At 39.1% G+C, this 25426-nt stretch overlaps 2 protein-coding genes across 2 annotated transcripts; both read right to left on the bottom strand.

The window, feature by feature from the left end:
* Positions 1-3194: 3194 nt before the first annotated feature.
* LOC134794501 (elastin-like) lies at positions 3195-3603 on the bottom strand. The gene has a single exon (XM_063766312.1). The coding sequence runs from the start codon at positions 3601-3603 to the stop codon at positions 3259-3261; it is 345 nt and encodes a 114-aa protein (XP_063622382.1). The 3' UTR covers positions 3195-3258.
* An 11498-nt stretch (positions 3604-15101) lies between these two features.
* LOC134794500 (esterase E4-like) lies at positions 15102-17733 on the bottom strand. Its single transcript, XM_063766310.1, has 3 exons — positions 17522-17733; positions 15707-16986; positions 15102-15357 (listed from the first exon to the last, which is right to left on the bottom strand). Exons 1-3 carry the CDS (start codon positions 17717-17719, stop codon positions 15102-15104), a joined length of 1734 nt encoding a protein of 577 aa, XP_063622380.1. The 5' UTR covers positions 17720-17733.
* Positions 17734-25426: the final 7693 nt, after the last annotated feature.

Below are 25426 nucleotides of genomic sequence, written 5' to 3'. Positions count from 1 at the left end.
AATGTAGTGAATTTTTATGTTTACATAAAAACGATTTTTCACTCCACGTTTTGGAATCCCTTCAATTTCTGATGCAAGCGAAATGACGGAGACAGCTAGAAGAATAAGCTATAAACCAAAGCCTAACGGACATTCATGGCGTTGATCCATCGCTGGAGCGGGTCGATAGAAACGCTCCATGATAGTTATATTAGATGTCAAAGTCAGAGTTGTCGTAAGTAACATGCAATATTCTCTAAAAGGCCACCATGCACAGATCCTAAACTTTTTTTTTAACGAAAAGAAATGCTTAGACTATGTCCAGATGTTTCAGTATACGAATCATGTGTAATTGCTGTTTACATAGTACGATTTTTTTTCATGAAATAAAAATACCAGTTGGCTATCAAAGCTATACGAACATTTATAAATATATTTGAAAAAATGTGGAATAGCCTATGGTCTGAATAACCAAAGTATGTATTTTTGTCTGCATTCTTCTATGGTTTTTATGAATTATAGACTTATTTTACTGTATTTCTACTGTATTCAATACGTATTAAGTAGTGTCCGACCGAAGGTTCGGTTTCGGTTTCGGTTTCGGCCAGTTTCGGCCAAAAATCATGTTTCGGCTGGAGTTTCGGTTTCGGCCAAAAACCGGCCGAACCTTTCGGCCGGGCCGAAACTTACGAAATGGTACTTCGGACAAAGACCATAAGTTGGGGAATAAGTAGGACAACAATATTAATACCTACATATACTGATTCATGTATTGTATAGGTACATAAATTAATTGGTTTATTATAAAATACAATTCCACTAATGAGGGCGCCACTGGACGATCGACGCAGTCTTAAGAGGCTGTCAATACCTATAACGCGCACACTGTCTAATAGTATCGGAGTGAATGAGATCGCACTGTCGCATGTGACTGGGCCCTGGGCAAGAGAATAATAAGAAAACTCATCATCTTCCTCGCGTGATACCGGAATTTTTGCCGAGCCGTGGCAATGGGAATTGGAGCCTGGGATCCAATTGACAACGAATCCCAAGAATTGGCGTAGGCACTAGTTTTTACGAAAGCGACTGCCATCAGACTGATATTCTAACCCAGAGAGTAAACTAGGCCTTATCGGGACTAGTCCGGCTTCCTCACGATGTTTTTCCTTCACCGAAAAGCAAATAGTAAATATCAAATGATATTTCGTATATAAGTTCCGAAAAACTCATTGGTCCGAGCCGGGGTTTGTACCTGCGACTTTCGGATTGAAAGTCGCACGCTCTTACCGCTAGGCCACCATCACTTAAGGAAATAATAAGAAAACTATTGTAATAAAAATAAACGTGGATTATTTGTGTAATATTACTCGTTAGGGGTTTAGGTATAAATATTTACACATTGTGATTTAAATTTCAGATACATAAGTCAAAAAAATAAAGACATTAGAACCGTTCATGGTATAATAATATACTCCGCCTGGTACTCTATTCCGAGATTCGCGTATGACCTAACTGACACGGGCCTACGTCATCATGCTGTTTACAGGTTCTCAAACTTTAAAATGTGGGAGAATTTTAACCAACGGTGAAAATTATTTTAACGCCATTAATTTTAAGTTATTCATGTAGAAACATAGTAAAATAAAACAAATCTAATGTATTAAATTAAACTTTATTTATCTATACAAGACAAACGTTTGAAAAACTAATTCACAGTTACACATTAATTACCAAGCTTACGACGTGAAAAGTTTGGAAAACACTGCGACTGTTGACACTGAGCGAGAAGGAAATAACAATTAACATGCGTTCGACAAGGATGACGGTCAGGGCATGAAGTTATCTAGATCCGAATTGTCAAATGTGACAGCGCTATCCTGTGTTGTCAGTAGTGTAAACAGAATTACCCGAACGTCTGAAATTTCTGTCGTGAATCGGAAGATGTTGGTAACGAATAATTAAAAATAACGTGTTATTGTAAAATTTAAGATAAAATACATATAAATGAAAATTATAAAATTATAAAGAAATATTTTAACTTATTAACCATAGGTATAATGTACCCATGTAACATGTTATGTTGAAATAAAGTGGCAATGTTATTGTGACGTAGGCACGTGTCACTCTGGGAATAGAAGACCATGTTTTATTAGACCATGGAACCGTTTAATTGTAATTTTAAGCAGGGCCGGATTAAGCATGTCGGGGTCCACAATATCAGGTCGGCCCGAGTCGAACGATGTCTTTTTCGCTCTTATTCATTCACTTATTCAGTCATTTTCCTACATACCTCTAATGGCAAATTTTAAGCGAGGCTAAAGGCTACGGTCAACTAGTGCCACAAAGTTGATTTTCTGAATAGTTGTTGGTTTTTTAGTTGACCCTATATCTACATGTTAGCTTAACTGGTGAAAGAATAGAGTTAGACCAAGAAAATTCTACAATGATTTTGATAGCAGTGCAACTAGTGCAAAAGTACATTACATACCTAGGGAGGTAAATTCGTAAATGCTCCAGATCGCAGGTGTTAAGGCCCCAGTACACAATGGACCATCGCCGGCCACTCCAAGGGACGCATTTATGCGTTAGAGGGAGCAAGTGATATTGGTATCTCATTCTACTGCATGGCTGCGTCCCTTGGAGTGGCCGGCGATGGCCCATTGTGTACTGGGGCCTTTATAAATATGCGATCTGGGGCTTTACGAATTACCGCCCGTGGTTTGTATAAAGTTTTACGTCTTGCCTTGGCCAGGAAGTGAGATTTTCTTCCCGTCCCGTGGGAAGAAAATCCCACTTACAGGCCTAGGGTGACGTAAATGTTATTTATACGTCATAATTTCATAGAAGTTTTGACGTTTAAAATAACACTTGCACTGCGTGTGTTATCAAAATCGTTGCAGAATTATCTTGGTCTAACTCTAGTAATTTTCTTAAAAAACTGCTTAAGTAACATCAATTTCAAGGACATTGGGTGTTGACAGCCCCATAATATGTGTGTAAAAGCGGTTTTATACATTTCTTCAACTATTTTAACAAATCTACAAAAGGTTCGGTTTCGGTTTCGGTTTCGGCCGAAACTAGAGCCAAAGCCGAACATTCGGTTTCGGTTTCGGTTTCGGCAAAAAAACATGTTTCGGTCGGACACTAGTATTAAGTCGCGGTTGCGTTTCGTGGCATCAAAACAAAACATAAGGAGCAAAAGAAAAAAAACAGAATAAAGTGAATGCTTTATTGAAGTGTGGCGGCGAAGAAAGATAGAAAGGAACACTTCGTCATCATTTAATGCCAGCCGAGACCCTTGCCGCCGAGACCGTAGCCCCCCCAGGTGTTGACGGGGACACCGGACCACACGCCTTTGCCGCCGAGTCCGCCCCAGCCAAGACCGCCGAGGCCTACGCCGCCCCAACCGCCGAGACCTACGGAGCTGATGACGGGGCTGGTGATGATGGGAGCGGAGACGGTCTTGACGACGGAGATGGGCGCTGCCTTGACGAGGTTGGCGGTGGAGACGGCTGGAGCCAGGTATGGCGCGCTGATGATGGGTGCGCTGACGATGGGCGCGCCCCAGCCGAGACCTCCCCAGCCTAAACCACCCAAACCGCCCAAACCTAAAACAAAAATCATATTAAATCTCATCCTTTCCTCCTCTTAGCTTAATAGTTTTTACACTATGGTGAAAATGCAATAAAAATGTCCTGCCTGTTTTGTGCAATAAAATGTTTATACCCTGCTTAAAAATAGGACACAAATGTAAACATAGGTACGGTGCTTTAATTATAACACATGTTGGCTTTGCTGGAGAAGGATTTAAAAAATAAGCCACTGAATAAAATGTGGGAAATATTTATTGTTTTAAGTGCAACTGCACATGTTCTTAGAATTTCCAGATATTTTAGAAACAAGACGATTCTACAAGAAGTAAAAAAGTGTTTTAACTTTTCAGAATTCACTAGCGCTATTTTTACATAATAAATAAAAAATCATAAATATTGGAAATAAATTGGGACTTCTTTTTTGGATCACAATCAAGTCTCGTGAAATTCTGAGAATCCTAAGAATACATGAATCTACAACAATAAACAACGCCCACATACTTTACCCTATAGTTGAATTATCGAGAAGATGGAATTGCATTTGTAGTGGTTGTATGCTGATAGTACAAGAAAATAGAAAATTCAAATATAGAATGCCTGTAAACAAACAATACTACTACATATGCAATTCCACGCTCTCGATGATTCAACTATACAAGTTACAATGTACCCATAATCATAAAATAATATATTACCATAGCCGAGACCAGAGGCTCCAATGGCACTGCCGTGGCTCAGGCCAACCACAGCCAGCAGGCAAGTCAACTGCAACAAGTACACATTTTAATTAAATAATTGGTCCATTATAAGCACTACTTTCTTTCAACGGAAACGTGAAACATCTTTACGTATAATGAAAATGTAGCTTAACCGGGTTACTTCTTCAACTTTCTAGAGATCTTTGTTGTGACTAGGGGGCTAGTCATAAATTACGTCATTTCAAATTAGGGGGGGGGGGGGGGGGGTCTGGACATCGGATGACGGTAGCAGGAAGTAGGAGGAAATGGGGTCATTTGAAGCATGATTTTTGGATGATTATAGGGGGGGGGGGGGGGGGGGGTCAAAAATCGTCAAAAATCGATGACGTAATTTATGGACAGCCCCTAGCCCTATTCAGTGCACTCTCAATTTTTTTATTAAATATTTCTAAGCGTCTTTACATAAAATTCATGAGTTAAATGGGCCATTTTATTTAAAGTTGTCCCCTACACTTTTTTTTTAATTTGTGAAATTTTATGTTATTTCTACTCAGAATCACGAGCTCTTTCTATCCTAATAGGAGAAAAAAAGTGTCCCAAGGTTTTTATTTCCATTCCGTTACCATTTTTCATAGACTTTGTATGGCGGTCACGGAATGGAAAGATCGAAAAATGTATGGACATTTTGGGACACTTTTTTTCTCCTATTAGGATCAAAAGAGCTCATGATTCTGAGTAGAAATAACATAAATAATCCCAAATTTGAAAAAAAAGTTTAGTGGACAACTTTAAATAAAGTGGCCCAAATACACAGACCATACAATATCGTCTATTTTATTCACTGTTTATCTAGGTAAAACCAACAAAATTGTTGACTGAGTTTTTATGTATATTGGAGGATCGAGTCCTTTTGAGGAGAGCAACGACTTGACTCGAGGCTTAACGAAACGCGAGTTCTTCAAATTTAGACTCAAATTATTCGAGTTCCTAACAACGCTAGGGGACATAGCATGACAACGAATCGATTAATATATACCTTATTCATAAATATCGGTTAAATGGTTTTGGAACTACCGTTGACAACATGACATAAACCAACACTCATTTAATTATAGGTACCATTAAGCGCTACTTGCACCATCCCACTAACTCGGGGTTAACCGGTTAAACCGTTAACCCAGTGTCAAATTGTACTGGTAACCATGGCAACTCCAGGTTTAACCGGTTAACCCCGGGTTAGTGAATGGTGCAAGTGGCCCTTAGAAAACATTTAGAAAACCCAAACATATAATAAAAGGTAGCGATTCAAAAACAAATAACATTGATTGGACTTTAAAATATATTTTTCAATATTCGAAGTGAAAGCAATCAAGTTAGTCCAATAATAATATTGGTGGAAAAATAACGGCTTGATTGGATACGGCAACTGACACAAGCTGACGTAATAAAATATTTAAATAAAAAGGAAATATTTATCACAGGCCGAAAAAGCGAAACCAATTAGCTTAAAGTTGGAGCTTTTATTTAATTATTTAATTAAGTTATTTTTTGTATTTTTGTTTGAAAAGGTTAAATTAAAACTACTTTTACATCTACATTAAATTTTAAAGGCAGTACTCCATTGTGTAACATGGAATATAGTGATTTAAGATTCACATGAACCCACCGCCAGAAAGCCGCTCCCATGGAAGTAACGCTTTCTAACCTAACCCCAGGGGGTTTAGTCAGTGGGAGTCGGACATACCCACTTTGCTTGCTCCCGGGCCAGTGGGATCCATAACGGATTCCCCCTGTCTCAAAAAAAGGTGATGTAACACTATTTATAAAAAAAAAACTATAATACTCACAGCAACGTAGGTGTTCATTTTGTTCGTCAGACGAAGTGTGCCGATTGCAGGCGGCCCGCGTTTTTATACCCGGTGCAACGGCAGAACGCATCCTGAGCGTGGCGTGTTGCATCAGGAATTAACATCTCGCATCCTTGTAACGTAACTATTGTTATTTAAGGGTCAATTTGAGGGTTGGAGGCTGTGTAAAGGTTTTACTCGAAGCAAAGATATATGTAACTCCGTATTATATAATAATCTACTCGAGAAACTGAAAACGGTGAAAAATAGAGATACTACTCCTAAAAATACGTGTGATACGTCATTAGATTCCTCATAATGCCTAGAAAAATGTATTCGACGCTTGTATTAATTAGCATATAAAAAAATCTTAAATATCAATAATTTTTGAGATATTGGGGAAATAAAAAATATCTACTTTTTTTCCCATTTTCTTTTAAACTTTTGATATTATTTGTGTGCCTTCGAATACATTTTTCTAGGCATTATGACGAATGTATTGAGGTATCACACGTATTTTTATGAGTAGTATCTCTATATTTCACCGTTTTCAGTTTCTCGAGTAGTAGTCTAAGGAAAAAACGTGCCTCGGAAATCAAGAAAAAGTTATTCTCGAATAAATAGCGCCACATCTTTGGCTCGGGTAGATAGATGGCGTTGGCGACACCGTTTGATATTTAACAATTTTAACACGTATCAGTATAACGGCCTCCTAGCCTAGTCGGTAGTGACCCTGCTTACGAAGCAGGAGGTCCCGGGTTCGAATCCTGGTAAGGGCATTTATTTGTGTGTTTATCACAAATATTTGTACCTGAGTTATGGATGTTTTCTATGTATATAAGTATCATATATACCTATGTATTATATATATCGTCGTCTAGTACCCGCAACACAAGCCTTATTGAGCTTACTGTGAGACTAGGTCGATCTGTGTAAAATTGTCCTGTAATATTTATTATTTTATTTATTTATTTATCAGTGAAAGAGCATGGGTCAAAGTCATATGGCGTTCTAAAAAAACCTTAAAAAAATAATTTATCTATATATTTTTATATATACCTATATAATTTTTTTGATATTTGTATACATATTAATTTTCAGTTCTAATCTTGTGTTGATAGATGGCGGTAAATTTACTGTGACTATAAAATTTACTATGACGATAACCCTCTATACTATCTATTTACTTTGCTTGCAGTTTTGCATGCTGAGTGACAACATTTACGTTTTAATTATATTATATAAACTTACTAATTTTAATAGAAATATAGCTATGTACTTATAAAATAAAACTAATTAATTATAAATAGCTATAAAGGAAGTAGATACTTACCGACGCAGGATATATCGGTTACCGGTTTTTAATTTGCTAATCTTTGTTTAATTAATAAAATTTTAACAAGTAATTTAATTTATCTAATGTTTTGATTCTGAACTATTTTATATGATTATATATATGGTCGTATTACTAGGAAAATATCTTGTAAATAGTTACACAAGTATTAAAAAGTCATTTTATAATAAAAACTTATTTGTTATTTAGTTTTTATCCCCGACAATTAAGACGATCTTAGACGAGTAGCCAGCATTATGGGCACCCTTCCGCAGAGATCGGATCTGGGGGACTATTTGTGTTAGTTTTTAGTTTTAATTGTAATTTATTTTATAAGGTGAATTTTCTATCAATGTATTTGTTTTTGTATTTTGTGAGAGATAACTAAACTATAAAAAATTAAAATAAATATTAAGACGATTCGTGATAATACATATTATTGATGTGGAACTGGGCAGGCCATGTACGACGTAACATCCACATGCACCCACAGAGGTGAACTTAACTATACTTTGTATCTTTAGGTATTTAAATAAAAGTAAACAATTTGTACATTTTCGGGTAGTTATAACATTTATTGGTTAACCAACCAAATACATAAGCGCCTGGATCTGTCACTGAACGACCTGATTTTAACCTACATTATTTGATCATGTCATGTTTTCATCTACCCTCAACTGGCTTAAGGAGCCATTTGAGGGTAGATTTTGTTTACTTTTATTTAAATAAGTACCTAAAGATACACAGACTATAGCCAGGGAATGGGTGCCATAACGTAAACGCCGGAGTGCTCGGCCTAGGGGGACATGGCGGGATGGAATGTAATATTATGGTACCATCGATTTATTGATGTATAATATTTATTCACTTGTTTATCATTTGCTGACATTATTTATTTATTTTTATGTTAAATATAGATAACATATATGTAATAATCGTAATAGTCTCTTGTAAACGTTTGGGTGATACACTGTAAGTTTATATTGAAATAAATTTAATGAAATCGAGCTGATCTGGTGATGGACACAGAGGTGGCCATATGAACTCAGTGATAAAACAACGCAACCTCATTGTGTTTGGGTTTGTTAAAATTGTCTCGATGAATATTAGTTGCCTGTTGAAAGAAAAGTACAGTCAGCGATAAAAGCTTATTTGACATTCAACTCCCGTGTGTACCTAATTCATGTCCGCAATATGGCACCATATTATGTCTACTCAATCATCGATTAACGCCACGTTAGATTTATAGCTCTATCATGACAGCAAGCAAAATTAATTTTGCTGTCTGTTTTCCGCACTGTATGTGCAGTAGTGCATAAAAATATTCCGATTTCGCATGCACGAGCCGGCACCCGAAACATGTGTTGACCTTCGACATATTAATTTGATTTAAGGGTCGACGTACACGTGTAAAGCGTTTTAGCTTTAAAGTAATACTCCAGAACTAATTTCTATTACTACCGAGTAATTGGCATGGCAGTGTGCACTAGTGTGTTGAAATTTACCAGTCACTTTTCACTGAAGGAATACGTGGCGGGGAAACCGAACTAGTCCCAATAAGTACTAATATGGGTTGGACTATCAGATAACACGTAACAATTTTTGGGATTAGCTGTCAAGCGAAACCCAGGGACAAGAGTCAGGATCGATGTTATCATAACAGGCCGATCTAGCCTAACGAAAATTCAAACTATAAAATTTTAGTTTAAATTAATTCATATTCCCGTATTCGTACTGCATTTTTTCAAAATAAGAATAGTAATAGATTTGCTTAGTTTAGGGCTAGGTTTCTCTGTATGAGATTGTCCCCAAATATTTATTGAACGAACGCTAGCGAAAGTCTCCGTTTCTGAGGGTCTACCGCGAACTACTTTCGACGTGTTGCCTCCCTGTCACACTTAAGTACGAATTTACAAGTGCAACAGAGAGGCAACACGTCGAACGTAATTCGCGGTAAGCCCTCTGCCTCTGCTTGGGCAAAAATTCTTTCATATGTCCGGATGTTCTCCTCTGCAGGTCGCATTTCTCAACTGATGCTCGTAAAATTTTGTGGGTAGGTTATGTAGTTGGATAAAAATTTTCTGTCGTTTTCTGAAAAAAAATCAAAATGGCTATGGCACATTTTTAAGCTTCTGAAGCTTAGGTATTACGATGTCCACAGAGCCACTAGTTTTTATTTATTTTATTTTATATTACATTGTCACTCTGCATACATAAGCGAGGTTACGTGGGGTAAGCGATACTATGGGGCATGAAAAACTAATTCATAAAAAAAATTAACTGCAAAATACGTAGAAAAACTTTCCTCTTACCCCATCTAACCTTATGTACCTGCAAATAATGGGATGGGGGTCTAATTTAGCTTGTAAGATTTGATTACATACATACCTAGACAACAGGTAAGGTAACTAAAAAAAATAATTAAAGCTTGCACTTGCGTCGAAACTCATTTATTAAGTGTTATAAAATGAATATAAAACTAAAATTAACTACAATTAAGATAACTAAAGCTAAAAAATTAAAAATACCTATCAAAATTTTGCGCCCTTGTTAGGGTGCCCATCTAATGCTTGCACTTTTTAATGTCGTGAAATCATCTGCCATCGTATTTCCTCTGGATTTTTGAATTATATATGAAAATGACGTGTTTATGTCGTGTAAGTTACATACGAAATGGACCGACAAAGTTAGTAACGAAAGAGTCATGTTATTAATGAAGAAAAAGGTGGAAGTCGTAACAACTATTAAAGAAAGGAAAGCTACATATTTCGGACATATATATAGAAACTCAAAATATGATTTATTAAAACTAATTATTGAAGGGAAGATTGAAGGGAAACGAGGACGTGGGAGAAGGAGAATATCATGGACACGGAACATAAGAGACTGGTTGGACGTGGGCAGTACAGAGAAACTAATTCGCATGACTTTGACAAGATAGAATGGCATATAGACATAAGGTCGCCAACCTCCGGGATGGAGAAGGCACTTAAAGAAGAAGAAGAAGTTATATAATAATTTTAGAATAATTAATTAATAATAATAATATGCCCGCAGGGCAGCTTGTGGCGAGCTGTTGGGGAGTAACGACCCCACGGACCCGAGTGCTCCCGAGAGTCGGTCAGGGTCTCCGTCTCCGGCGTGTCTTCGTCGGTTGGAGTGGACCCCAAGGGGACCCGCAGGACTCTCAGCTCTGGCTTGCCTTCATTGGCCGTCCAGAGAGGAGTCGCTAGAGCTATATGCTCCAGGGGTGGAAGTGAAAGATGCATAAGACGCGAGTTGGCACAGTGTCTGGTAACAGCCACTGGGTAGAAAGCGGCGTACACCTCTCGACACCCCTGAGCCGCTCACACCGATGTTGCTCCTGGTCGTCTTTACGACGGCAGTTTCAGGAGCCCATCTAGTGGGCGGCGAGTCACCACCTGCCTCGATAACGTGTACTAACATTGTTATGGCAGATCTCCGGACCTCTCAGCAATAGCCCAATCTTTTGACCAGCCAAGATTCAACACCATAACCGGCACTTTTCTCCATTATATTTACAATAGCCCCTACACCTGTTGGGACCGATTTACGGGTATCTATTTGCACCCGTGAATGGGTTCTAGCAGGTGTATTACATAACAGCAAACTTCTCCAAAGGGCCTCTACGTGTTGGATCTGTATCCCCACGCACGCCTATCAAATGACCGGGATGTATTTACCCGTGAGCTTAAAAGAGATACAAATAATATTTTATTATTATTTTACCCATTATTCTCGAAAATGGTCGTGCCACGCTCTATTGGGATCGATCTATCATCACTGACAGGACTATTGTAGCCAATAAGCCTGACATCGTGCTGATAGATCGATCGCAGCGCCGGGCCGTGCTCGTCGACGTCACCATCCCCCATGATGAGAATCTCGTGAAAGCCGAGAAGGACAAGTCCAGCAAGTGCCTAGACTTGGCTCACGAGATAACCGCCATGTGGGATGTTGACTCGACGATCATTGTTCCTATAGTCGTGTCAGCGAACGGTCTCATAGCGAAGAGTCTCGACCAACACCTAGAGAGACTCTCGCTGGGTGGTTGGATCAAGGGTCAGATGCAGAAGGCGGTAATTTTGGACACGGTGCGTATAGTACGTCGATTCCTCACTCTGCGGCCCTGACCACCGGCAGCTTGGGCCCTGCCCCGCTGCCGGCGGCACCCTAGGTTAGGTTTTTTATATTTATTTTTTAATGTTTTGTAAGTGTTTTTATATTTTACTTTTATACTCGCATTGTAAAATCCTAACCTAAGACCCTAGTTGAATAAAGGAAATTATATTTTTATTGTTTTAAGAGTATAGCGAAGAGTCTCGACCAACACCTAGAGAGACTCGCTGGGTTGTTGGATCAAGGGTCAGATGCAGAAGGCGGTAATTTTGGACACGGCGCGTATAGTACGTCGATTCCTCACTCTGCGGCCCTGACCACCGGCAGCTTGGGCCCTGCCCCGCTGCCGGCGGCACCCTAGGTTAGGTTTTTTATATTTTTTTATTGTTTTTGATGTGCTTTTGTATTTTACTTTTATATTCATGTTATCCTAACTTAAGAAGAAAAATAAATAAATGAAATAATATTTTTATTGTTCTAATTTTGGATTTTTTTTAATTGTAGGTATATATATACTTGTACGTTACACACTCTGTGGAAATACAAATGGCTCCGACGGAGGCGACGGAAAATCTGCCGGCCCAGCCAAGGTGTCATTCGCCATTGCTTCGACAACGAAACGCTTTGTGTCTCTCTATCACTCTTCCATATTAGTGCAACAGTGACAGTTGCGTTTCGATCGTTACGAGCGTAAGCGATTGGCATGTTGGCTACGCGGCCTGCACTTACCAACACGTCAACACCATGCTGAGGCCGACTATTTCGTGGCTTCATTCATGTCATTTTTCTATTTGGTTGTATTTTGTTTACCTCCACCGATGACCACGATCCTCAGTCATAAGGGAGCGACCACAGAGAGAGAGAGAGTATTTTGTTTAGTATATTGTATGCGATGCATTTAATCTTTTTCTATTTCCATTAATATCCATTGTGTGTTTCTGGGTTTATCTATTATTCGCATTTGCATTTTGTGGGTAGGTGCGGGATGGAAGTTACGTATGAAATCCTTGTATCAGATCAATGCTCGAGTTAATTAGGTACGATGCCATTTGTTTTTTTTATTGTTCTTAGGATTCCCAGAAATTTTACACGTAAGTATAGGTAATTTTTACTCTAATTGACTCTACTATCAGTTTGTATCTTTAGGTATTTAAAAAAATAAACAAAATCTACCCTCAAATGGCTTCTTAAGCCAGTTCAGGGTAGATGAAAACATTACATGATCAAATCATGGACATATATATTACTTCGTAAGGACGCGCCTTACGGGCACTACGAAAGGGGTCAGTTCATGGGTGTGAAAATCGCATTTATTCACACCAGCGCGCTCAGTCGGGAGCCGCGCGGCGCAATGTGAAGTTGTCACGTAATGCATTTTACAATTAAAAAAAAAGTCTAGTTATCTAATCTAAATCTAATAAATTGATGAGATTTCATTTTATCGGTAAGTAATTACAGATTACATTGATTTCTTGCTTCAAACAAATTTTAAGCGATCTTTATTTCGCTATTGCACGTGCGGCCATGATGGCCTTGTACGTGCGCCGTCCAAAGACACATTATAAAATAGACTGCGCTCTCGTCTCCGGCGAGCGTGCCGAACGAGACGGCCCGAAAGGAAGACTTCTGCTTATTTTGTGGGTTTTGACGTGCTGGTTTACTAACTTTCCATTTAATAATAATATTTTACCTTTAATAATAATATTTTTCTAAATGTTGTCATTTAGGAAATATAAAGCTTCTTTGGCTGTAGAATATGTTGTACGTGCTTAAGGGGCCATCCATTAATTACGTCACACAAATTTCTAGGTTTTTTGACCCCTCCCCCCTCCTTGTCACACTTGGTCACATTTGACAAACCCCTCCCCGCTGGTGTGACGTCACATTTCTTCAACGAAATCGGCAAATATTTATTTAATATTTTATCAAAATATTTTTGACAAAAGAAATATGTATTAGTAATGTAACCCTAAACTGATTAAGAAATAAAATTAAACGAATAAAAACGATTATCGTTTCAAAACCTTGTTTTTTAAATGATAATTAGCGTATAAAATAATTTAAATACATTTTCGGTTACTGATGAAGTTAAAGTGACGTCACAAAGTTTATGACTCCCCCCTCCCCCTTGTCACAACATGTCACATTTTCTTGACCCTCTCCCTCCCCCTAAACGTGTGATGTAATTAATGGATGACCCCTAATTAAAAATATAATGTATTTATTTTAACATATTTTATATCTTTTACCTCCCACTTATTGCTACTTAATATTATATTAACCGAGTTAATAAACTGGCACGGCGGAATTTGTAATTATGACATTTATATTAATAAAAAAAGGCGCATGCCTTGTGTAGCTGTCGCAACAATAGCAACATTCATTCAATTGTCACTTCATCGTTGCGCTAAAGTAAAGGAAGGGACACCGCTCTCCCTCGAGGTATTTTGTTCGGCGCGACGTGAGAGTGCAGTCTACTTTAACATATGCCTCCGACTTGACCGGTAGTACGCATACTAACAACAGATGGCGCCTGTGTTGCTTAACAAGAATGTTCAGTCGGATTAGTATGAACGCGCTTATCCCTAGTTTATATCGATGGTATTTCTATGAAGAAGATTCCTGTTTTTACCTGAAGGACGGTGCTTTTGAAGATATAAGGGAAGTTCACTCGCCCTCTAGACATTTCTAGTACAGTCCAGAGCATTCGAGAGTGTTCGAGAGCATTCCACAACACTTCAGAAAATGTTGTCGAATGTTCGAGAACATCCCAGATCATTATGGAATATTCCAGAACACTCTCGACTGTTGTGGAATATGCTGGAATATTGTGGCCATTTGATTTTTTTACAACTACCACACAATCACATGTCAACTCTCTGAGCGAAGCCGGGTACCTCAGCTAGTATTAAAATAGTTAAGTACCTACATTGTATGCGATGAATAAATGTTTTTATATTTACATTATATCCATTGTGTGTTTCTGGGTTTATATAATATTCGCATTTGCATTTTGTAGGTTGGTGCGGGATGGAAGTTACGTGTCATAATGACTAGTAAATATTCTTTGTTTTTAAATTGTTAAGAGCTTATCGCGGGGTCTACAGCTTATAGAATCACAGTCATTGCTAATTAGAAGCTACAATATAGTTTGAAAATAAATCTTTAAGATCGGCCACTAAATGAATTCAGCATCCTCGATTCATACCAAAACGTTACCAAACTTGGCCTAGTACTCGTAGCTTAATTAATATAGATATTACATGTAAAAATAAAGATGAGAGACCTACTGTCTCCCTCCTAAAATTTTACATCCAAAATCTTAGTGGCTCTACTTCTTAAATCCTTCCAAGGGATCAATCTTCCCAAAAGAAATCTTTAGTTCAGGAAACGCCCTATTTCAAGAGCCTATTTGCCTATTTTACAACGGTCACTACCTATATAAACCTACTTGTATGAGTTATTAAATGAGTATTTAGACAACTCACCGTTCCATGAGCAAATTATTATTTTACGTTAAAATCACATTTAATATACAGAAGGATAGTAACAAATATTGTGTTAGAGTTTCCTTCAGTGTCTTCGCAGATGATGGCGCTGCTGGAGATCTGTAGAAACGACCGTAGATGTCCTCCCAAAGGAGTGTACGTTCCTCCAAGAGAGGGCCTCCATTGAGCGATATCTCTTCTCCTAGAGACATATAGGGCGACCTGTTAGCACCAACCGGGGGCCAAGAAGGGAGATCTGATCCTTCAGGTACAGGCTTGCTGTAATAAAGAAATTAGGTATTAACTTTTATTATCGTTGAGTCACATTGGCCAACAACAATTCATGTCTGTTTTCGCGAGATTGGAAATGAATATAAATGAGTAATAGTGATGAGTAATACTCTATAACATTCTAAATCAAACAGAGTGCGGGGTTATAGATCTTTTGGAATAAATCCAAAACCTTAAAACGCAACATAGCTATTATCCAGCACTAAAAACATCAAGTTCAAATTGAGAAACTTATTCCACTTTATTCTTTATTTAAACAGACACGATAAGTTTTCTGCTATGTCAACCCACTGTTAATAGATACAGTTAATATAATTATATACATATTAATAATTACCCCGTAGTAATAAAGTTCACCCACAGCTCAACCATTATGTTCTTCATTCTCTTGTATTCATCAGAATCAGGACCAACGTCCTCGAATTCCAATACCGCATAAGTCTGGGCAGTGTGAGTTGCCCCTGTGATATTTTTCACGTATTCTGGAAAGAATTCGGGGTGCGGAGTGAAGAACGAATATTCATACAGGTATATTGAATCACTTCCAGCCTCCACTTGCAACTTAACTGATCTCAAATGAGAAAATGTAAATAAGACGTCAGAGAAGTAATCGATATACCCTTGAATAGTTTCAGACGATACGTGTTTCTCACTAAAATAAAATTCCTTAATAACTTTCGCGATATTCTCTTTTTCTTCGTTGTTCTCAAAGTGTAAGTCAACTGGCAAAAAATCTGAAAATCTTTCATTCATTGATTCTTGCCATAACTCAAACCATGGTACCCGAAATAAACCTTCCATATTTGCAAATCCATATAGGACTGGTACTTTTCTGTATTTTCCTTGTGTTAAAATGTTAACTGGAGCATCATCTAGGAACTTTTCAACACCGGTATCACGCTCAATACAAGGTGTAAACATAGAATTTGAATCCTCTGTAGTAAAAAAAATATCTGACGTCAAATCCTCGTATGACAATGTTGAGTAGAATTCTTCCAAACTATTGATATTATCAACGTTAGTGAAGTTAAGCTGCTTAGCAAAATCCTTTGCATTCTGAATAGGATCAAGTACAACGCTCCATACAGCGACACTTGCACCGCTCTCGGGTATAACTTTATTATAAAGACCCTTGGTCATCTCTGAGAGCATCAGGAGGTCCACTGCTGACGAACCAGCGCTGTACCCAGCAATAGTGACTTCATTGGGATTTCCCCCAAAGTTGGCGATGTTCTTCTGTACCCATCGAAGCAGCGCGACTTGGTCTTTCATTCCAGCGTTACCGGGCGCATTTTCTGTGCCCAGACAGAGGAAACCGTGCACTCCTAAGCGATAGTTGAAAGTGACGGCTATAACTTTTTTGGTGCGCACTAATGGGCTTGGGTCACCAAAGTGTCCGAATCCTAGTTGGTAACCTCCTCCATGGACATAGACCACGACAGGAAGATTAGTCTCCTCTGTATCGGGCATATAGATGTTTGCCACAAGACAGTCTTCTCGCATATCCTGACGAGATATCCTTAGCATTAGATAATCTGGAGAGCTGCCTTGTGGACAAATTATCATATTATTGACAGCTTCAAGGGGGTTCATCCATACTGGTCCTGGAAGCGGTGCCTAAAATTAATATATTAATTTTGAATTATAAGTATTTTATTATCAAATCTATAACAATGCAAGCGACCCGCCCGGCTTTGCACAGGTTCCACAAAACTTATCAAATTATACACCTTTACTTTCCTCAAGAATCACTCTATTGATAAGTGATAACCGCATGAAAATCCGTTTATAAGTAAGATTTCAATTTATCGCGAACATACATACATACTCGTACAGACAGACAGAGGCGGCGGGCGACTTTGTTTTAAAATATGTACCTAATAGCTAATAGTGATATTTTATTAGACTTGACTACCACATCTTTTTTTTGTAAAGTAATAACGATTACGAATAATTACAGTACCTATGTATGTTTACATATTTAGCCGGTTTTTGTTGAATTACCATGCCACCTACTATTTATTACCGTGCCAACTTAAAAATATCAACGGTATGTGTATCGGATCATTTAGCTCCAGTGTGTACTTTCTTATAATTACGAGTAATTCAAGTAAATAAGTTAATACAATTAAATTCATTTAAGAAAACTTACGGTGAATCTGCGCGTTCCAGTAGGCGCAGTGGCATAAGGGATCCCGTAAAAATAGAAGATATCATCCTCCTTATATCCCCTCACGAGCCCCTGTGCGGTCTGCACTACCCTTGATTCCCTTACATCCTGTGTATCTTGTGTAACACACAGAGTTACTCCGGCGACTAACAATAATAATTTGATTATGGTGTGCGGCATGGCGGGCTGTTGCCGTGACACTGAATGTGCTTGTTCGGCTAGTGGTCGTACGTATATAACCGGCGACGCTTGTAGGTACTGTCGCGTCGAATTGATGTTTTAGCATGGGATTTTTTCTATTCAGACATCTCACCGACAACTAGCGGATGATTATTAGGTATCTTGTACAATAGGCTAGATGACAAATTTTCAACGTTTTTGAAAGTTAAATAAGTTTTTGGCAAAAATTTCATTTTTTGTACAAGCTTTTATCGCCGACTGTACTTTTTTTTCCACGGGCAACTAATACTCATAGAGACAATTCTAAAAACCCCAAACACAATTAGGTTTCGTTGTTTTATCACAGAGTTCCTATGGCCACCTCCGGTCTCAATCATCAGATCAGCTCGATGACACCATAATATTGCATTGTCACCCGACTTACGTATGTATGCAAAATTTCAGCTCAATCGGAAACCGGGAAGTGGATCAAATTTAACTTGCAAGATTTGATTACACACATACAGACAGACAGACAACGGTCAGGTGAAACTAAATAAAAGCTTGTAAAAAAACTTACATTTTGAAACTTTCAGGTACTGTATTTTTGTATTATTTCCATTTTTTTTAATATCCACAATATTGTGATAAATTGCTCATTTGCTATCTATTTTACTAGATTTTGTTATAAAATTCAACATGTGTCATCATCCCTATTCACGAACGTGTATTAGGCCTCAGATTAATAAAAAATAAGTATGCAAATTTATCGTATCAAACACTTGCCCGCGAAAAAAAAATCGTCACCGACGAGTGCTGCCTAATTACAACAACCGTTTTGTTAACGACTTTTATTAGTAAGGCCGTTTTGACCACTGCATGGCTACATCGGCAGGTAAGATGTGGCAAGAAGTGGCCACCGGGTAAGATATACTGGACCCGATGACTATTATACAGTATCCGATACAACAACCAGCAAGCACGTCAGCGCCGACCGGGCTACCGGCGGACGCGCCCTCGGCATCCGTGGTCGCATCATCGGTGGCTGTAACACCGGCACAGGGCGGACACGCCATACATCAAAAATAATTTGCGTTTATATGTGTGCACGGCACGCCTGTACACGCGTCATTGTGTATGTGTGGGTAATTCGCGTGACTGAGAGTACGCTAGAAGTCCGCCAGATTCATGTTGCGGGGCGAGGTAATGCGAGTCGGGGCGGGGCGGTGCGTGGCCGTTCTGTATGATAATACTATTACTTATTCTGTGACACCGGCAACAACTCCATCCGCAGTCGCGTTCACCGGTAAGAGTGCCACAGACACATCCACTGTTAGACATCCTAGTGGTATCACCGGAACCTCGCCGCGTTCGTAAGTATAGGGTTGCTAAGGTTGTGAGTTATAAGGAGTAGGATAGGTTTAGTTATTATCTTATTTATGTTGTAGTATTTATTTAACTAACCATATATGTCTTGTGTGTTAAAAATTAGGGTGGAGGATCTGTAGTGTATCCGACCTTACGCCGCATAACCATTTGGAAAGCCGAAAGGCCTTTTGTCAGTTTATATACTTAAATGAAATAAGAGGTTTAAATTGATAACAATAAAAAAAGTTGAAGCTTATCGATATAAATAGCCATCTGTTAATCGTAATCAATCAATGTCTTAACAGGTACTTAAGTATAAACTTTAAAAAAGGTTATACTTACTTAATTATCTAGTATTATTTAGGTATAATACTAGATAATTAGTACACCGCTACACCTAGAGGATGATGACTATACCCGTGTCATGGGACGCATGCAGAAGCAGCATGCGCCAGGATGTCAGAGTATTATTGAGACTTAAGTTATTAAGATTTAATATAATTAACCAGATAACCATATTATGTGTAAGGCGTATGATTTATTGATTATTTAGTACCTACCGGTGAATCATAACTAAAGGGGAAGGATTAACAGTCCGCCGGACGGTATCGGCCTGTCAGTTGTTCGGAACTGTCAAAATTTTGTTCTAACTGACAGGCCGATACCGCCCGGCGGACTGTTAATCAGTGGGACACTTTATTCTAGATAATCGTAGTGCATCGACACAAATACCCTTATCAAATTGATTGTAATGTACCTATTGATTGTAATGGAGCGGTCACGTCTCCCGCATGTCCCAAGACCGAGTCGCGAAACGCATCTTCTACAGCGAACTGCAAACTGTACGGTTACCATCAGTTTGTCACTGACGTAAACGCCGTCGAGAACGTAATTTACTTTCTATACATCCCGCTCGCACTCGCATATTAGTGCAAACGGGATGTATAGAAAGTAAATTACGTTCTCGACGGCGTTTATGTCAGTGAGAAACTGATGGTAACCGTACTGGTAAGCGAAAGCAAGGCGGCCAGTTTCTGCGGTTCAAAGATGTGTTGAAGCGGCATATGAAGAGAGCTCATATACAGCCATTAACATGGGAGACACTAGCTGGTGACCGTCCACAGTGGAGACATATTGTGCAGACGCAGGTGCGTGAATTTGAAGCCAGGCGACGCACAAGCTCGACGTTAAGCGTGACGAGCTAAAGGCCAGACCACCTGTGGCCATCACGTATAATTACGTCGGAGGGGTGCTGACATGCAGCGAATGTGGCCGCACATTTGCTGCAAAGATTGGCTACGTCAGTCACCTGAGAGCGCACCAGCGACGCTCTCAGCTGTAGCAAAGCAGTCGCTGTAGCCGAAAACGGCTAGGAGATGATGATGATGAATGTACCTACAAATATTTATCACTATCACTATGCACCTTTCCATCTTACTATGTATTTTATTACACCATATAAAATAAAGTACCCCGACGCGTTTGTCTGTCTGTATGTCTCTATTTTCGAGATAAAATCAAAAACTGCGTACGATTTTTTTTTTTTCAAATTATTTATTGCGATTTTTACTTATCAATATAGTGATTCTTGAGGAAGGTTTATGCGAATCATTTGTTAAGAGGATATGCGGTCACTTCTCCATACAAACGTAGTCCTCATTTTCCTCTCTGGATATTGACATTATGGAAAGTGTTTTAACATATTTTGATGTATATTAACCATAGCTATGCCCCTATTTTATGTTATGTTTGATTGCTTTCGATTTTTTTATGTGTGTAAAAATTAGGAGCGAAAAACTGTTTACATACAAAATTTTAAATGCTCCTAACTCTTACAATAATTCATGCTATTTAATAGGTTCTACACCATAACAACCAAAAGAAACAAACACCAAAAGAATAGAACACACAATATACCAAAAGAAACGTATAATAAAAATTACATTGTAAAATGTAATTATATGTCAAATGGCATTATAAAAAATGTAGGTATGATAGTTTTTTTATGATTATTAAGCATTACACACCCATTGTCATTATGTGTAATCTTAACAATAATTATATTGCCCCGCTGCCGGCGGCAACCTAGGTTAGGTTTTTTATAATGTGTTTATATGTATTTTTTATTGTTTTGTAAGTGTTTTTATATTTTACTTTTATATTCATATTATAATTAACCTAACTTAAGACGAAGTATAAATAAAGAGAATTATATTAAAACATGATAATAACCTGGCAGGTGGCAGGTGTCTGCATGCGTCCTATAACACTGGTATAGGCGGCCATCCGCTTGGATTTTAGGGTTCCGCGTAACTCAAAAGGAAAAAACGGAACCCTTATAGGATTACTCGTGCGTCTGTCTGTCCGTCTGTCACAGCCTATTTGCTCCAAAACTACTGGACCAATTAAGTTGAAATTTGGTACACATATGGGAGTCTGTGACCCAAAGACGGACATGTAATAAAAACAAATGAATTTTAAGCATAGGGGGCTCTTTTAGGGGGAATATGAGAAAATTAAAAAACAAAGTTTTGCAAACCATATTGTGTTACATATTAAATGAAAGGGCTTATTTTGAGGATCTCAAATATATTTTTTTTATAATTTATATGAAACAGTTTAGAAGTTATTTAAGAAAATAGGCAAAAATGACCATTCCCCCCCCCCCCTTAACTCCAATACTACTGTTTAAATTATGAAAAAAATACACATAATAGTTCTTTACCTCTAGATGACAGGAAAACCTATTAGAAATCTAGAGTCAAGCGTGAGTCGGACTTAAGGAAAAAAACGCGGTTGGGCTATTTTAGGGACACAGCCGTAATGGCTTAATACGTGAAACTCGGTGTGGACAGCTTTTGCGAAGGCCGAAGGCCGAGCTACGCGTAGGGCCGAAGGCCCGAAGCATCCCCCAGTAGCTTTTTGAAACACACGGCCGAAGGCCGAGTTGCGGGAGGTTAGTGTTCAAACACAGAACAATTATAGTACAAGTGTCTGAATGCGAAGGTCGAAGGCCCGGAGCCTCCGACATGTGCATGCTTCCTGCAAAGGAAATCGTCGATTTTGTTCTATCTTTTGTTAAGCGATTGGGCCCGATACCTATAGATTACTGGAAAAACGTATAAGAAGTCTGCAATTAAGCGTGAGCCGGACTTAAGAAATAAGAATTGCGGATAAGCTCTATCAGGGCCACAACCGCAATTGATTTACGTGAAACGTGGCGTGGGCAGCTAGTGCGAAGGTCGAAGGCCGAGCTCTGCGTTGGGCCGAAGGCCTGAAGCATCCAAGAGAGGTGCGCCTCCACGCAAGGTCGAAGGATGAGCTTCAGGAGGTTAGTGCTCAAACAGAACAAATAACTGGTTTAAGTACGAGTAGCTAAATGAGAAGGCTGAACTGCCGTATATTAGAGCGTCTACCGCGAACACCGAAGTTCGCAAATTGCGGGGATTTTCTCTTTTACTCCATGAAACCGTAATTAGAGTAACAGAGTGAGATGCCAGCAATTTGCGAACTTCGAACAAAATTAAAGATAGCCAGCCGTGTGTGGAAAAATTGAATGAACAGTTGAATGTACTTATGAACTTCGCTTTGCTCGCTCGTTAGAAAATGTGTGCAGTACGGAACCCTTGGGACGCGAGTTCGACTCGCACTTGACCGGTTTTTTGTACCCCGAACTTAACCTTACATTAAAACCAAAATATTATTTTGCTAATCCGCGAAAAGCGCAATCTTTTCGCGGATTAGCAAAATAATATTTTGGTTTTAATTAGTATGGATTTCCGCAAAGTAACGCCTGATTCTATTCACTATTTTTTAACCTTACATGTCACTAAATTATCGAAAGTGGCTTTACGTGTTGGCTTCGGCTCAGCGTACGCCCCTAAGATGTTCGGAACACTATTGTCCTGTCAGGGAGTATTATTCGCAATAGTGAAATACCTATATAAAGTGTGGGTTGTTTAAGTTTAGTATCAAAGGAGGGTGGGCAAATTGGCCTATATGACCAATAAGGACAAGCAATATGTCACTGGATAGCTTATTCTAAGTTCTAATACTTTTACTATGGCAGATAGTCCCAAATCTTTGCGTGAAAAACGTTATCACCGCAAAAAGTGAGTTTTTTTCGATACTAAGTTCCTGTGTCGCAGATCATTAAGGTTTTGTTATTGTGGATGGTTTGGTGTCACGATATTTTAGTTTTTTATTCGTTTTCTTATGTTTTTTGTGTCATAATTATTTTTTTAAACAGAGATTTGACAAGTCTCGTCATACAAAAAAATGGAGTATAAAAAAAACCTTTCCAATGGTACTTATGTCGCTTATTATTATTGGTTCATAAGCCAGTGTCCATACAAATCTGCCCATCCTCCTTAAGATGATTAAATAATGTGGCAGTGGCTAGGCGGTTATGGAACGATAGCCTATGGTATGTCTTGTTTAAGCCAATTGAGCACCTACCGTTATATTTGTTTTTTTATTTAGACACTGTAGGCCTAGCACATGATCGGCGCGACAGTATCTCGCCTCGAGATGGACTATCCGTCTTTTTTAACTGTATTAATTAAAGAGGGACGCAGTCTATCTCTTGGCGAAATACTGTCGCGCCAATCATGTGCTAACCCGGCTGGTTTGCTATGTTTCACGCCAATCACGCCCCGCCCGCACACTATCGATATCGGCACTATCAGTTATGCTCATGCGCCTATATTTAAACGTATAGCAAGGCTTCAAATAGGGACGTTTACAACCCGAATGAAAAGAATAGGCATAAGTTTAAGGTTCATAAATTATTTTATACTGTGCAATATAAAAATCGCCCACAACTACAAAGAAACACAACGTTAACGCGGTCATACTAAAAGTTGTGACTTTTTTTAAATCTTATCTTATCTTATTGTTTTCGGGGGCCCTTGCGGATACACTTCGACCCATAGGGATCTTTTGTGCAGTTACCCCCCAGAAGAGATCCGTCAACTACTCAAGAGCTTTTCCCACCATATCCATGTGTCGGATGATGGAGCTCATGGGTAGCGTTTTGAAGTCCTTTGGTTCCAGGTATCCTGCTCCAAAGTCCTTCATTCTTTGTCTGGCGAGGGCGTGACATTCACACATTAAGTGTCTTACTGTCTCTTCCTCTTCGCCACACATACGACAATCGGTGTTGTCAGAGTGTCCCATCTTGGCCAGGAATCCTTTGACCCCGTAATGGCCAGTAAACACCCCCGTTATGATTTGGAGCTGTCTTTTGCTAAGTTTCCAAAGCTTTTTGCTCCAGCCGGAGTCTATTCCTTGCATAAAGAGCTTTGCATGCTTTAGACCCGTCAGACTATCCCATTCTTCCTGGTGTTTGGTCTTGGTATGGTCTTTAATAGCCGTTGTGATGGTTCCCTGTGAGAGCCCCACGAATGGTTCCGGACCTATAGGGTTACTTACAGATCCGGCTCTGGCGAGTTCATCTGCATTTTCATTGCCTATGAATCCCTCGTGCCCTGGGATCCATACCAGTTGCACTCTGTTTTGCCTTCCAAGCTGGTTCAGGGCTTGGACGCCATTATATACCAGTCTAGAGTCCACTCTGGGAGCTTCGAGCGCTTTGAGAGCGGCCTGACTGTCGCTGAGTATATAGATATTCTTCCCTTGGGTTCGCCTAACTATATTCTCATGCACACAGGCAATTATAGCGAATGTCTCGGCTTGGAAGACAGTGGCGTAATTGCCCATGCTTATACTACTACTAAAGTCATTTGCATAAATGCCTGCCCCCGTACCAGATTCTGTCTTAGACCCATCTGTGTACCATATGATGTCGTTTTCATCAGAGATTGGTGCTTCAAGACCTTCGGTCCACTCAGCCCTTGTTGGAATTTTAACGTTAAAATTCTTATGGAACACAAACTTGGGTTGCATCTTATCGCAGCCCATGTTCGTAATCCTTTTCATGAAATTGTCACATTCCATGTTTGTGTGTTTGGTCTTTGGCTTGCTATCGCTCCAGAGGCCTGTTAGGGTCAACCTGTGTAGCGATTTCCGGGCCTCAGATTGTATCACTAGGTGTAGCGGCGAGAGGTCTAGCAGTACCTCCATCGCCGCTGTTGGCGTCGTCCTAAACGCGCCAGTAATAGCCATGCATGCCGTTCTTTGTATTTTCATAAGGGCATCCCTGCATGTGCTCTTTAGTGTCCTTGGCCACCATGCCAGGCATCCGTACAAGATGATTGGTCTTACCATCATGGTATAGATCCATCTTAGTACCTTTGGGTTTAGACCCCACGTTTTGCCATAAGCCGATCTACACATTCCAAACACTCTAAGTGCCTTGGTGGTTGTTAGTTCGACATGCTTTCTCCAGTTCAGCTCTTT

This window comes from Cydia splendana, chromosome 10 (assembly GCF_910591565.1).
Source record: "Cydia splendana chromosome 10, ilCydSple1.2, whole genome shotgun sequence".
Classification (NCBI taxonomy): Eukaryota; Metazoa; Arthropoda; class Insecta; order Lepidoptera; family Tortricidae; genus Cydia; species Cydia splendana.
This window is presented reverse-complemented; position numbering and strand designations above follow the sequence as displayed.

What these genes read in the sequence shown, in the direction of transcription:
- LOC134794501 (XM_063766312.1), bottom strand. Translation starts at nt 3,603, where the DNA reads ATGATTTTTGTTTTAGGTTTGGGCGGTTTGGGTGGTTTAGGCTGGGGA.
- LOC134794500 (XM_063766310.1), bottom strand. Translation starts at nt 17,719, where the DNA reads ATGCCGCACACCATAATCAAATTATTATTGTTAGTCGCCGGAGTAACT. An exon ending in CTGGAACGCGCAGATTCACC is followed by an intron (nt 16,987 to 17,521) that starts GTAAGTTTTCTT and finishes TATTAATTTTAG; the next exon opens with GCACCGCTTCCAGGACCAGT. An exon ending in GTGAACTTTATTACTACGGG is followed by an intron (nt 15,358 to 15,706) that starts GTAATTATTAAT and finishes TCTTTATTACAG; the next exon opens with CAAGCCTGTACCTGAAGGAT.